General features: G+C 40.9%; 1 protein-coding gene across 1 annotated transcript in view; it reads left to right on the top strand.

Annotated features, from left to right (window-relative positions):
* ZNF536 (zinc finger protein 536) overlaps positions 1-15,752 on the top strand; it is a gene marked incomplete at its 3' end in the record, with an annotated part of 187,265 nt that overhangs the window by 59,073 nt on the left and 112,440 nt on the right. Inside the window, exon 3 of the mRNA XM_082489395.1 lies at positions 5,570-7,150. Coding sequence (XP_082345521.1) covers positions 5,570-7,150 — 1,581 coding nt within the window. The remainder of the gene's footprint in view (positions 1-5,569; positions 7,151-15,752) is intronic.

Below are 15,752 nucleotides of genomic sequence, written 5' to 3'. Positions count from 1 at the left end.
ATAAAATCCATGCTCTAGAAGACTTCTGTTCTGTTCTCGGAAAGAAGCATGATGGTTTTATAAGTATTTTCCAATGATACAGTTCTGCCATTAAGTAATGAGGCTGTTACGCTGTAGCCCACTACATTTTAGTATTTTTTAGAGTGAATGAGACTGGATAACTTATAGATAAAGTCTTAAGAACCCTGGCTGAAGAGCTCTCCAAATCATTAAAGTTCATTTAAAAAAAACAAGTCTTGGAACACGGAGCAAGTTCCAGAGCACTCGTAGTAGTAAAAAAGCTCCGGCTATTCTGGTATTTCCAAAAAAAAAAAAAAAAAAAAAAAAGGAATATTAAGACTTTGAAATTATAAATGGACTACCCTGACATAAGTTTTGGGTGAAATTGCAGAATGAATTTGTTAACTAATTAAGAATTGGTAGCATAGTTAATTCAATTTTGTCTTATGACAGTAAGTTTTATCAAGTTTCTCGCTTTCTCTCAAGGCTTGTGAAAGTAGCTTGTTCTGCGTGACAATCCCCCCCTGCCCAAAAAAAACAGTATACAGAGATGAAGTGGCACATAAACTGATGGTGCCACTGCTTTCAGCTCCATCTATTTGCTATTTCATCATTATTTGGAAGAGCATATAAAATCACTGTTGATAAAATTTACCAATGGCACAAAAATGGCAAGATGCTAAAAATCATGGGGAGGCACTGATTAGTCACTTAGTCAAGTGGGCTCTTTTCAACAATATGAATTTTAAATCAGCAAAATGTAAAGGAACAAATACTAGAGGCGTTGATGACTGGGACTAGGACTATGGTAGAGAAGCAACAGAATATGAGCTGTGAGTTGATTGCTATAGCTATGGATGTAAACACAGTCCTGGACTGCATAAGATAAATATCAAGTTGAAATTTCATCAAAGCTTTAGTGAGTGCCCGTAATTTAAAAGGACGTCGAAAAATTGGGAAGTGAGTGAGAGTGAGAGAAGGTGAAGAGGTGACCAGTTTTGCCATCCGCAAGTACCTTCCTTACACAATAGAATTTTTTATGAAAAAAATCTGTTTAATCTAATAGGGAAAAACATAGCAATGTTCAGTAGCAGGAAACAGACTCTGGATAAATTCAAGCTAGAAATAAGGCACACGTTTTGAGCAGTGGAAATACTTAACCGGTCAAACAGTTTACCTAGGGACATGTTGGATTCTTTGTCACTGCTGTGGTTGAAACAGAGTATGTTTAAACTAAAACAGGTGAGTTCTGTTCCAAATTGAAGTTAAAATTTGATGCAGGAATTATCACGTGAGGGTCTGTGGCCTGCGTTGTACAGCAGATCAGACTACATGATGACAATTGTCCCTTCTGGCCTTAAAATCTGTAAATCTATTTATAATCTGGTTGTGGTCTCCTTGCACAGCCCGTAGCAGATAATTCCTATGAGTAGTATGATCGGATTGCGTTCTGATAGCTTCCACAGGTTACACATCTGCATTGTGTATACAACCTACTATACAAATAGACCTGTTTCTACCGGGCAATATATCTGTTTCCAGTTATCTACCAAGCTTTTGGGCAGATTTTATAAGCAGCATTGGATTTTTATTGTGTTACTGTATCCCAATATAAAATAGTTCTTCTGAGATGTCTTGGATCTTGTAAAGCAGGCCGGTAGATAGATCAGAACTGTGATTATATTGCCCAGATAAGTTATACTCTATAAGATTTTTTCGTTTTGTTTTGTACACACCGGAATATTCTCACTTTCTACTCCATTGTGAAAAGGTTTGCAGGGATGCAAACAGGGCCAGAGAATTAGCAAGATCAGGATGGTCATTGCTTTTGTGAACCATAAAAAATTACTGTTGGATTGATGAAATGCAGAGAATTATTTTGAAAAAGTCACGTTCCCTCACTCCTACATGGCAATGTTAATTTATGTGAACTGATATTAAGTGTTAAATAACTCATCCAGGCGCTGCTCGTGGCAGTGTTACCAGGGTAGTCATTGCAGTAGGATGAATTCTCTGAAACCCTTCCTCAAAGCATGAGATGCAAACAGGTTGTCTTCTGACAAGAATCATAGCCTACCTCTCTTGTCCCTGTAGTATTCTCTGGACGTATGCTATTGCAGTTGCTGACCAAGTCCTGGAAATAAGGGGCCCTTTGGGTTTTCCATTGAAACTGGCTTGGTTTTGGTTAGTTTGGTGGAGGTTAGGTTGGGCTTTTTCCTATGGCAGCTCATAACTCTGTTTTGTCGTTTGTACAGGGACCTGCACAGGGCATAGCTGGTTGTTAATTTGAATGGGTGAAATAGCATCTAAATACCTGCACAATCACTGGATTTAGGAAATACAGACACACTAAATTTAAAAGATTCAAAGATGATTTACTCCATCCTACTCCCTTCTCCCAATTCCTGCCCTTGAAATAGCAGCAGTTTAAGAGGGCTTTGAAGTAAAGAAATCGCTGCCAATATTTGGATCTAAAAGAGAAGAGAGAGGTTTTGAATAGTTGCCTTTGAACAATGTTATTTGGCCAGGCCCGATTGTGAAGGTGGCACAGTGTGTTGCTACACGTTGAGTCCAATTTCAGACCTTCAGCTTTAGATCTCATTTCTAGCCATGCGAGAGGTGGGAGCAGCACAGAGGCAGCGTACCGAGGCCAGGAGAGATTGGAACTTTTTATCACGCTGTCTCAGTCAGCGTCTCCTTTCCATCCAACGCTTACGGCGTTGGTGGTGAGCTGTGTCCAGATCTCCTCTGCTGAAAGCAAGAGTAAGAGTATGTTGTCGTGCCCAGTGCTTTAGACTGAAGGTAATTTAGAAGTACCAAATATCACTAGTATTTCCTCTAGTTTGAGTATTTTAACTCTCTCATGCCCATTTCTACATATAGGTATTGCTTGGAACATCTCCTGTGTGTTTTCAGCAGCCTCAGTGCAGCCTTTAGGGCAAACTTCTCCTCCCTGCAGAAGCAGTTATCCAACGGCTGACATAGCGCCTGCAGTGCTGGGACACACTCTTTAATGGTGTCACTTGATGTGCAATGCAAACACACACTGAACTATCATTAGAATAAAAGGAAGTGCTCAATATAATTGTGTTAAAGATTTCCGTAAAGGCATAGGGGATGCTGAGGAAGAGCTTTTCAATTAAGAGGAGTGAAAACTCAAAAGTGAGAGCATTTAACCTCATAAAGTCTGGTACTTGTTTTTCACCGGTCTTGTTGCTTCTTAGGCAACGCTTGAAGTACCAGAGGCTGTGCCAGAGGTCAGTAGTGACTGGTGATAGGAACTGGTGGGACAAACATCAGAATAACAGAACACGGCTCAAAAATATTGCAGGATGTACATGGTGTAAAACCAACGTGAATATTTGTCCGCGTTCTGGCTGGCAGCACAGCGGTCGCAGTTTGCGCGCTCCCGAAGAGCCCTGCAGAAACGCAAGCAAAGAGCCAGCCAGTGTCTTCCGTCCCCTTGTCCCTACCCTGAAACGCTTGCCATGGGTGTGGGTGAGGGCTCAGACTCCCACCTGAGCCCAGGGGAGCCTGGACAGACGGGATCCGTCTCAGTTCAGGGACTCTCGCAGGTCAGTAGGAGCTGTTTGCTTTTGCGCAGCTCCCCCTGCAACGCAGCCCCTACTTCTTGTTGGTGGAGCACCAGAACTTAATTAGGTGATTGTGGAAGACTCAGAAGTTGCAGGGAAATGTTTAAATCTGATTTCTTCTGTTAAGCTGTGTGGACCCAGGCCTAAAGCATGAACCGTGCTAATTACTACCTCTTCCTCTGCCGAACACCTCTTGTTTGAGGCGCTGCACTTTTCTCCTCTAAAAAGGTCGATTAATGTGGTTGATGTAAAGCTCCCATGTCTCCCCGTTTAGCTTTAGGATTACATTATGGATTTAGAATTTCCACTGCTCGTCATTTACTGTAGCCCCGACTGAACTGCGGCACGTACCCAACCACCGTTCCTGGTCAGTAAGCTGCTCGCGCGGGGCTGGGGGGCCGTTGGAGTGTCCTGGTGTTGCACCTCATTAGTAAATTCCTGCGCTCAGTGAGAGGAGCAGCGTCCCAAGTATTTACCAGCCTCGCAGTTGAGCCTGTAGCTTAAAGAACAGAAGTTGGAAAGCCTTTCAGATTTGTCGTAAGCAGATTTTCAGGTTATTTGGAAACAGGTGACTTTCCAGCTGGTTTGGTGGACTAGGTAATATTATCTCGCGTTTTTACTGTGGAGGAAGTTTTTAAAACAAATATTGCCATTATAGCATTTGGAGAAGGCTCGCCTTTGTCTTCTGGATCGCTTAGGAAAAAAAGCTACGTAGAGCAAACACTTTCTCCTTCTTCTTGTTGAGCTCCCTCATAGAGATAGTTGCCGATATTGACAACTCACAGGTCTTTCAGATTCCTGTCACTTTTAGTGAGGATTTCCATACTTCTTCCTTTAAAAGGAACTCTGCATTGCTAACAAGTGCTCTGCAAAAATTTAGATGTACATTTGCTTAGATGTACGTTCTTTTTGGATGTGTCTTTATGATTGTATGCGAATATTTATTATATGTGCAATATCTTCTACCTCCTTTAAAGTATAGAAAGAACAACAGAAGTTTAGATTAAAATATTTAATATTTAATTCATGAAAGTCATCTTATATGTTTAAAACTCTGTTCAAGCTAATCCTAGAAAAGCGGTTAAGGTAGGTAAATTACATGTTTTAGTACTTGAGCATTAGAAATGCCGTTAGTACAAATTTAAAGGACTGCAAAACCCGGTAGATAATGCTAATTTCAAATACAGAAACTAAATATATTTTGTACTTTTGTATCACTCGATTCCTTTTTTATTTTATTGACTACTTTTTATTTTAACTATATGTTCTTACATGCTGCAATCCTAATGTAGCGTAATGATATTAATATTTTATAGAATCTGTATTTATAGTTCTTTATTTAGAAACAATGCAGTAGGTCTGCAGATCTTTGAATCCTTCTGGAATGGTGCCCTCCAAATAATGATAAATTACTTGTGCAGTATGCCATTTGCTAATTATATCCATGATTTACTGCAGAGCGAGACTTAAATCATTCATTTCAGTCTTGCGTAACAGTGCCATAAAATTTTTAGGTTTAAAAATGGTTTCCATGTGTATAATTTAAACAAATTTTAGAGCAATTGTATACACAAAATATTGCAACCATCCATTTGTTACATTCTTTGTCTCTCTTTTTTTAAACTTGTACTTTTAATGATTACTGTGGTTGAAATTGTTATGCTTCATTTTCATAATCATAGCTTTTAATTCTACAACAGTTTTCTACATGTTAGATTAAGAAAAAGATGGCTAATTGTGTGTAGATACCATGTCATTCCTGAATAGCCCCACATTCTGGAAACCCATTTTAGAAATATTCGGTTTATGAATGTGTCTTCAATTAAAGGCATTTCTTTTTTAAAAATGAATTATTAGCTCTAAGATTTTCTTGTTTTCAAGCAGCTAATGTTGATTTTTTTTTTCTTCACTCATCCGTACACCAAAGTACAGTTAAGTCTCTTTCTTTATATTTTTCTCTTCCTCCATACCTGTAGGTGAGAAGCCCTACAAGTGTCCTCATTGCGATTACGCCGGTACTCAGTCTGCATCCCTCAAATACCACTTGGAACGGCACCATCGGGAGCGACAGAATGGAGCAGGACCACTCTCTGGCCAGTCTGCAAGTCAAGAACACAAAGATGAGACATCAAGTAAAAATTCGGTGTTTATTAGACCAGATATACTGAGAGGAGCCTTCAAGGGGCTTCCTGGTATCGATTTCCGAAGTGGCATGGTCTCGCAGCAGTGGACGTCAGGAATGCTGTCTTCTGGAGATCAGCAAGGGCAAGCAGCTGGCATGTCATCTGAAGTATCTTCGGAAAATATGAAGGGTTCAGACATATCTTCCAAAGGAACACACTTTTCTGAACTTGGCCGTGCGTACCAGAACATGGTTGGGAACGGCGTGAACTTTCAAGGGTCTTTGCAAGCTTTCATGGACAGCTTTGTCCTAAGTTCTTTGAAGAAAGAAAAAGAAATGAAGGATAAAGCGCTCTCAGATCCACTTTCAGCGAAAGCTCTGGGCTCAGATGGCAGCGAGGAAAAGATAAATAGCAAGTCCTCACAGCGAAAAACAGAAAAGTCACAATACGAACCTCTTGACTTGTCCGTAAGGCCAGACGCAGCCTCCCTCCCAGGCTCATCTGTTACTGTGCAAGACAACATTGCTTGGCACGGCTGCTTGTTTTGTTCCTTTACAACTTCATCTATGGAACTAATGGCTCTGCACCTCCAGGCCAACCACTTGGGCAAGGCTAAACGTAAAGACAACGTCATAGGGAACAACAAAGACCAATCTAGAGAAGCTTCGGCCTCGGTTAACAAAGTGAGCTTGCTCCCCTCCTCTGTGCAGTCCAGCAAGGAGGCAGTAGTTTCAAACATGCTGAGCCAGCTGGAGTCAGCTTCTGAGAAAATGACCCAAGGACAAAATAAAGAGACCCTGGGAGAGCAAAAGAGCACTGCCTGGCCCAGCCACATGGAATCCACTTTTTGTAATTTTACAACAGACTTCTATAAGCAGTTTGGTGTTTATCCTGGTGTTATTGGCACGGGAACACAAAACTCTTGCACCAGTAATGAATCCGAAATAAAAACACAATCCGAAGATGACCCAAATATTCTGCTCTCTGACTCTGTAAATAAAAGTGCTACCGATGACCTTTCTGACATAGCTTCATCTGAGGATATGGAATCTTCCAAGGAAGAAAACATTGAAGATGAGGACATTGACGCAGAACCAGATATTATGAATAAGCAGTTGTCTGCCCTAACTAAAGAAAGCAGTGAAGGAGGCGACAATATACCAAGCGCGGTCACCCCACAACCAACACAAGGGCTCGTATCACCACTGCCCCAAGCATCAGAAAAGCAGTGGCACAGTCAGAATCTTCTCTCCTCCCATGAAACTGCACAAGGAGTGATGAAACCCGACCAAGTTCAGGGTCCACAGGTCCTGGAGAAGCAGATGAACATGTTGTCAGTCCTAAGAGCTTACAGCTCTGATGGCTTAGCAGCCTTTAATGGACTTGCAAGTAGCACAGCAACTAGTGGATGTATCAAGAGACCTGACTTGTGTGGTAAGTTTTAGACCTTCTTTTAGACCATTTCAGAAAACACTCGTGCAGAATCATGAAGCTGCTCTTTGAATATACTTAGTCATGTTTGTTAGTAATACATTTTTTAAAATGTTAAACCCCGTGGGCCAAATTCTAGTCGTATATGTGGTCTACTCCATTGAAATCAGCAGTGCTGCATGCATATACTTACACAGGACTTCAGAAAGAGCTTGCTTTTTAAACTAGAGTAGCAGCAATAGAGACTATCTGTGCTAGTGGCAGCTGAAGGGGATACTGCTTCAGCATACTCAAAGGAGGAAAAAGTTTTAAAAAATTTACATGGTAACTTGCAAACTTTTCAGTATTTTGATACAAGTAAGAACCCAAGAAAAACACTGGATGCTTTGCCAAGCAAACCTTGCTTTCTCTAGCTTTCTTTTTTTTTTTTTTTTTTTTTCCTTTCTTTAAATTGGGGGGTGTTCAATTACCACAACACTAATGACATCAAAGGCCAAGTGCACGGAATGCGTCTACCTGTGGTGAAAAGCCTTTTTTCTTTTCTTTCCCTCCCCTTTTTTTTAATCGTTTGTTTCTTTGTTTGTTTGTTTGTTTCAATGGCACCCATACAGTACTTTCCCTTGACCGTTTTCACTATTCCAACTAGCGGTTGTGCAAATTGTGATTTGCCTAATTGAGAATATGCCTCTAGGTAATTAAAAAAAACAACGACACACCAAACAAACAAAACAACCTTTTACCCTTACTAGTCTCCGATTTACAAAACTGCAGTTTTACTTTCTTATGTCACGCACATCATATTTGACAAATTTGAAAGTTAAATCTATTTTGAACAAATGAGAATGAAGATTTCTTCATTTTATCTCCTATTTTTGTCATCATAGTTCTTGTTTGAAAGAGATTTTAGAGTGTAAATCCTTTGAAAAACAGTATCGCTTTAAAAAGCAGATTCAGCAAAGGGCACAAAAACTTCAGTAACGCTCGTTTCGCTTAACCTTCAAACTAATCAGAAACTCATTGTCAGAGCTGAACATGCATAATAAAATGCATTCAAGTTAAAAAAAGAAAAGAAAATGTGATCAACAGTTATAAAGCCTGACAATTTAAAATGAAAGCCTAAATCTGCAAACACTTAAGCGTGGTTACTCTGGTTGACTTAAGGTTAGTGGGAGCTTTGTTTGACTTCACTGGGATAGGATATGTGCTTAAAGCCATAACCCCTTCTCCAGGCCCCTCTCTGGTTTTCCAAGTTTATTAGTTGGTCTGATAAAAAAAGTGTGATTTCTCATCACGAAGTTTATCTCGCTTGTATTCTTAGAGCATTTTGGCTTCACTATATTGTCATTACTTAAGCTGACTCATGAGCCCAAGTATCCGCGTGGCCTTACTTGTAAACTTCTGTGTCTCAAAGCACTAGGAACCGACTCAGAGAGGTGGAAATATTTCCAGATTCTTCAAAATCAGCAATTACATTACTGAAATTTTGACAATAGTTGATAGTTGATTTAATTTGCAGCCAGTAAAATCCTACTTGGATTTTTTTTTTTTTTTTTTCTATTTGTGGAGTACAATCAAGCAGTTAAAAAAAACCAGCAGGGAAATGACTCTCTAAACAAACAAGTAAAAAAATTGGAAAACTAAGATCAGTTGCTTTGTACAGAGTATCTTTAGATTTCTTCCCAGACATAAGATTTTTAAAACAACAACAAAAAAAACCCTCTTAACATTATTATTGAAATGAGGTCATATTACTTCCATTAGTTTTTTGTTTCATCTTCCAATCAATTCAACAGACATTTTATAATGGCTTGAGTTTATATGATTTTAAAGACCATATCCCTTTCACAAGCTCTGCCCAGTGATAATGGATTTGACTTGAAGTATGAAGGAAAAAAAAACAACAGAAGCTTGTCTGTTCTACTTTTTAAGCTATTTTTTAATGGAAAATGCAGTGTGAGTCCTCCTTTCTCCCCCCTCCAAAAATAGCTTTTTAAAATTCTTTACTGACCTTCTATTGAGTGTTTGCAGAATACAAGTATTAAGGTTGACTCTTTTAATGTGTTATTTCACTTTTCTCAATTTCTCACAGCAAAAGCGGATAAGTATGAACAAGCCCCGTGTCGGTAGTTCTTTTTTTAATTGGTTGGCTTGGACACCGCCCACTTGGAAGTAGTGTTTTGGGGGAGTTTTCATTTTCTCAGTGACATTTTATACTGTGGAATCGCACTCCATCTGTGCGCGCTAGTGTGGGGAATCTCACCTGATGTTTCTGTGCTTGCAGATTAGCCATCAGGAGCACCCTGTTCATTTCTTAGCCTTCTTTCCCTCTTGCACAAAGCCCATGACCTCAGTCATGGTTCCCTTTGTCTCTCCTGCTGCCTGAGAGATTAGAAAACTCGAGACCCACCTCCAGCACCCGATTCCAGGGCACGATTCTTGTGTTCCTTTGTATTTTGGGAACCTCTGTGCGTTTGCCTTTCTTTTTACGGCCAGTGATGTGTGGGTTGTTGACATCTCAAGAGAGAACACTGATACACTTGATACAGTCCTTGCGCAATGAAGACAGCGAGGCGCGGTGCTCTTTCCGCGGTCAGAATACAGTGGAAATAAAATTGAAATAAAATATCTCAGCTTCAGTTAGCTGAGATTGCATCTGTGATTGGCCACGCTAATTGAGTTAAATTTCTGGCTGCATAAAAACAAGCTGGGATTTTCAGTGATCCATGTGGATCATTTTTAGTTGGCAGATTTTACCTAGAGATCATGGCTCAGTTTTTAAGCACAAATCTTGGCTCAAAAAGAGTTTAATTTCTAGAGAAGAATGCCACCAACTCACATCGTTGTTTTGGAAAGTCACCGCATATGGGGAAGCAGTCCTCAGTTTCCCTATATTCGGAATGAGAGAGGTTGATGATGTACACATAGTTCATTTATGCTTCAGTCATGCTTCAGGCTGTAGGGATGAAAGGCTCAATTAGGAAAGAACCACAATTACTGCATAATACAGGGATTTCCGTGTCAAAATGCTGCTGAGAAAAAATCACAAATTTTTGTAATATTTCTTTTTTACATATATAGCAGAATAGGAAATAACAGAAAGAAAGAAAAAAATACTGTTGATGAATTTAGAGTTACTCTTGACCTGTACTGAGTTTTGGAGTCTCGAGCAACTATAGCTTGGAGCCATCTTGTTAATCTTTGCTACCACGCAGTTCCTAAGAAGAAGACATGCCTTTCCTTACTGCGTGGCAGCCAGTAGCCCAGCGTGGAGCGGGAAGCCCAGGGCAATGGCTCCCTGGCTTGGTAGCTGCCTTGAGCATCCATGTACCCTGCTTTCCCAGCCCTTGCTTATTCCAGAAGTTATGCTGGGACATTCTAGACCTACTTCGTATTTCAGTTTTCAAGATCCGTTCTCCTTTCCCTTTACGCCCTTCTCTTTCTCTGCTTGTCTTCCCATATACGTGTAGTTGGATCACAATGATGTTCTACCTCCTGTTCCAAGTCATTAATTTACATGTGATTTGCACAGCATCTATTTATGACAAGACCCTTTCCTTTCTCTCTCTCCTCCCCTCCAAGTTTTTCTGCTTTGTTTCTGAGACGGTAACGTTTCCCTATTGCATTTTCTGCTTGGGAAGTGCTTAGGCTTTCGGAGAGGAGTCGGTGGGCTACAGAACCATTGGCCGGAGGTAGTCCTGGGCGTTAGCTGGTTGCTTAATGGGTTAGTGCTATCGAACCCACACTTAATGGTGTCCAAAAGTATTAGTTCCATGTTGCCTCTTTAAATCTAATTTGCTTCCACTCATGCTTGCTTTCCTCCGCAATTAGCGCTGTTTCCTCCTGCGTAGGCTCCGCCCCATTACCACTTCTTCTTCCGCTGTGTGGGAGCGGGGCAGGGCCCTTCTGCTGTGTGGTACCAGCCTTGGCGTTCTGGTCCTGCAACCGGCTGAGCGCTTCCCGTTTCCTGCGGAGCGGAAAGCGTTCGGCATCGCCTGGAATTATTAACATGTTCAGCATTGTAACTTTCTGAAATACCTTCCAAATGCGGAACTGCAGCACAGACAAGAGGGCTGGGCAAGGGGAAGATCGATTGTGGCAGATTATTACAGCTTTGTTGTCACATAATTATAGTGCGCTACCCCAATGTTTAAATAGTGAATTTAGTTGTTGTAAATTGCTTATTGCCACAGGTGTCAAAACCAAAAAGATTATAATGCTAACCCCTTCAGAACTACCACCAACACGGAAAATACCAAAAAAAAAAAAAAAAAAAAAAAAGATGTTTAATTGTTTGTGGTGGCTTCACTCGAATCCTTATTGCAGCCCTTTGAAATGATGAAATCCGTATTAAACAGGAGCAAAAGGCCTGATATAGCCGAGCTGTAGGGCAGCGACGGGGCAACGGGAGGTCCTGCTGCTGCAGCAGATTGCAGTGCTCCTGCCCGTTGAAAGGAGCCTGTCCTGCCCTTAAGTAACTCGGCGTTTTGTCCTGCTCTGCAGTTGAAGGATTAACCCGAGTATTCTTTTCCTTCAAGGACGAATGAAATGATATGGAAGTTTCACTGCAGACTTTGCTTTACCCCGTTGTGGTGATTTTGAAGAGGTTCCTTTAGTTGCAGTTAGGAGGTCCGAGGCCTGCTTTTAGCGTGCGGACCGTCCTGCTGAAGGGGAGAGCAGCGCCTCGGCCCCCGCCGGGGTTCCAGCCGCGCTTCTGGATGCCGCAGTGCCATTTGCACGGCAGTATCAAACCAAACTCATATGGCTTGCTTCCTTTGTCTAATTAACTGGGAATGCCAGTGATCCAGTCAAGTTTGTGCTGCTGGATAAAAGGGCCGGTCTGTGAATAGCATTGTATTTGCCAAATGGTTCGCTAGTCGTTTCAGTACAAACAAATGGATGGTGTCTGTAAGTCTGCAAACACTGTTGACATTTAGCCTTGTTTATGTTACTTTCCTTTTGCTGCATATTTTTGGCTAGAAAAGATACTGTCTGAATCAACATTGACTTCCTAAGCAGAAGCTAAGGACCCAGTCTTGCCTCCCTCATTCTCCATGAGTGGGACCACTTACATGACTAAGGATTGCAGAATCAGGTCCTGCGTCTATTTGACTTCAAATTTCATCGCTGTATTCGTGTAATTTTGTTTGATTGTATTTTGCTGTATCCGAAATCGGTCAGGTGATAAGCCGGGCATCACCCCTTTGTTTACTGTCGAAAACTTTTGTTTCTTACCGGTTTTCGTATTCCAGTGTAACATTCCCATTCCAGTTGTGTTTCTGGAAATTAACCCCTGACATATCCGATCCAGCCAAGTGCTGAGTACCTTCTAGTGCCGGTGAAACTGGAGGCGTTCAGTGCCTCCCAGCACCAGGTCTGAAAGGGGGATTGTGTTTGCGGAAGGCGGCCTTGGTATGTGCCTTGATGTCAGACATGAGTGGCCAGCCGCACCAAGGCAAATCCCCAGCACAGAAAGGCTTTTCTTTTCTTTGCAGAGACAAAATAACGATGTAAGCTTAGAGCTGTATGATTTTACTCTAAGTTTCAGCTCCCAAACAATATATCCTTACTGGTTTTCTCATATCCAGGTCAAATTTAAATTATATTTTAGGATTAGGCAGAGGCACAGGGGCGTTTCCAGGTCTTTCCAAAACGAGACAATGCTCTGGTTTGTGTTTTGGTCCAGGAATATATATTCTTGTGTCTGAGGTATAGTATTTCCTACAACTACTCATAAACACGAACAATTTAGACATCCTTGTAAGTCAGAACTAAGTGTACGATTAATACCTATTATGAGGCCAATTTTAAACAATTAATTTGACAGCAACTGCAATTTTATGTTACAGGCTTTCAGAAATAAATAACCAAATTCATCTTTGTAATCTAAGGAACTTAGGCTATCTTTCTGCGGAGGTGATCTTGTTATGCACCGTATAGCGTATCTGGGATTTCTGAGGTTTGCTCCCACCTATCTAGATACCTGTAGTACCAGGGATAAATAATTACCTGAGGCTTATTAATTGTTTCAGCAAAGAAAAAGATATATAACTTAAGTGTAAGCATTAATATATGTATACACGACACATCCACAGTATATAACAAACCATCATAATAGTACAAAAATAGAGGTCCTGAATATGTTCTGTTATTTATGTGTTTGGCAAGCTTAGGGAATGGACTTTAGTATGAGTGAAAATTCTCTTAACATTTTTAAGGTTATTTATTGTCATTTCTATTTGAGTTTTTAATGGTCCTGTATTTTGTAATGCTTTAGCAGGAAAAAATACTGTAGTTATCTTTTTTCATATTCTTTAAGCAATATTTCTAGCTTAATATATTGTGCCAGGTTTTCCAATATTAACCAAGAAAGACAGTAAAATTCAACGAACAGCACTCTGACAACCACAATTTAAAACCTGTGATTGAAGTGAAATGTGTAAACTTCTAGTGGGTTATCATGTGCTTTGGAATAGAGTATTGTTGGAAGTAATTAGAAAATATATTAAGGTTTCCTGGTAATGAAGGTATGTAAGTTTTAATAATTGTTGCTTTCTGAATAAGTGTCAAACTATATCTTTAAATGTATATGGAGTTACAAGTTAGGTCACTTCTGAATGGAATGTAAAACAATACTAAAATGCTTCAATAACTTATCTCAGTGTTGCTAATAAAAAAAAAGCTGTTAACCATTAGTGCAGTTTTGAGTCATTTTGTTAATTCATTCAAGAAAACTCTCTGAGAAACTGGTGTACCTTTTGGTAGACCAAAGACCACTCCTGCAACGCACAGTTGTTTGACGCTCTGAGAGGCAAACTCTGCAAAGCTGCGTGGTGGCCTTGAAAGGGTGTTTATTACAAACGCAGTCTTCTAAGGGAGGAGTGGTTTGTCGTTAGAAGGATGCCGTGTATGGTTAGGCGGGCATAGGGGGGGGCACCAGTCTTGTTTCCTCTGTCACAGAAAATATCTTGGGAATGTGGGACCTGCTTCTCCTCTGTCACTGTTACGATCCAGCAGAAACTTTTTGGAGGCCACTGGCTTAAAAGTGAGTAATGTGGGATGGATTAAGTGTGCAAGAATTAGTGCCTGGGTGCTTGGCCAGGGCGAGTTACGTATTTGGGTCCAGTCCCGCAGCTGGAAACAGAGCCCTAGCGAGTAAGGGGTGTGCAACGTCTACCCCAGTGGAGAAGCACCAGGAGCACACAGCCCGCGAGCCATCGCTCTTGGTTAGTCTTGCCTAGTTTACGTCACAGTCTTCAGTACTGCAGATGGCACTGAACTCTCCTTTTTGTTTCCCATGGGAAGACCCTGCGATAAGCGCCCTGAGACTAGCCTCCCTCCTCAGACCCGCGTAGCGTTCACCTGAGATAGAGCACGCATAGGAAAACGAGCAACCAGTCGCATCAGTCCCAGTAGTGTCACTCAGGTCTATGGTAAGTATCTCCAGGATGGGACCCATAGGAGGTGGCGTGTTGGAGGGTGCACAATGGAAGCCGAAGGGAGACATGACTGGGGCTCCCGGTGTCACATCTTCATTAATGCTGTCAGTTTTGAATAGCATATTGGTACTTTTTATTTATTCCACCAAAACACCATGAGTCAGGACCTGACATTTTAGTGTTCTGTGTCATACTGAGAAAAATCTGTAGTTCAGCAGTAGGACAATTATATTATTTTGGAAGGGCTAGAAATAATACAGCATTTGTGAGAAAACTGTAACATTTATCCAGACTCAGTGTGAGATTGTTCTTCCTTTTATTTGGAGAGCACTTCCAAAAAAGTATCAACTAGGAGCAAAGAAAAAAAAAAAAAAAAAAAGACAAGAAAAAGTGGCAATTATGAATCCATTTAACCCCCATAGGGTATAATCTCATCTTGTGTAATACCGCTGGCTGTTACATGCCTAAACTTCTATGCAGTGAGCTGTGAATATAGTCCTTATTGTCCTGTGGGCAATATGACTAAGGAAAAAATATCTCTGTAATACAATGGAGCATTTGTCTGAATGGCGTAACCTAAGGTCCATAACATCAAATCTAAAGTTGTAATTATACAGCTGCAGTCACACCACGCAAGTGAAGGCTGTGTCAGCACTTGTATTATATAAGAAATCCTGTTTTCAAGGGTTGATGAGTCATATGCAAAAAACATTGCTCACTAAACAATTGTTCTGGTTGTTCCGAAGCAACATCTAGGTACGGGCCTTTCCCCAGCATTTCGTGGTCACGTCTTCTGCAATATGCCATGGCATAACTTGGCAGTTTATTTTGGTAATAGATGTAATGTTTTCCGAGCTAGGAAATTACCTAGAAGGTTTGGGGGGTTGTGCATTTTTATTATTGTCAAAACATGAATTAGTGGGGAAAAAAACCCAGAGTGGGTAAGGTCTTCACTAACGAGCATTATAACAGGTGAAACGTGTCTTTCTCAGAAATTATAAAATTAGGATTTTTTTTTCCCAGCTTGTCATCCCCAGTATTAAGTCCTCCGAACTGAATGCTCCCTTAGAAGACCCGGTCACAATTTTATTTTTGGGGATGCGTTGAAGCGAGCCTTTCAAGCTGGCAGTAACTGCTACTGCCGTTGGAAGCAGCCGCGTGTTTGCTGG

The sequence above is a fragment of the Vanellus vanellus genome (assembly GCF_965231255.1).
Source record: "Vanellus vanellus genome assembly, chromosome: 12".
Lineage (NCBI taxonomy): Eukaryota > Metazoa > Chordata > Aves > Charadriiformes > Charadriidae > Vanellus > Vanellus vanellus.
The sequence above is the reverse complement of the archived record's forward strand: the minus strand, read 5'-3'. Positions and strand labels throughout refer to the sequence as shown.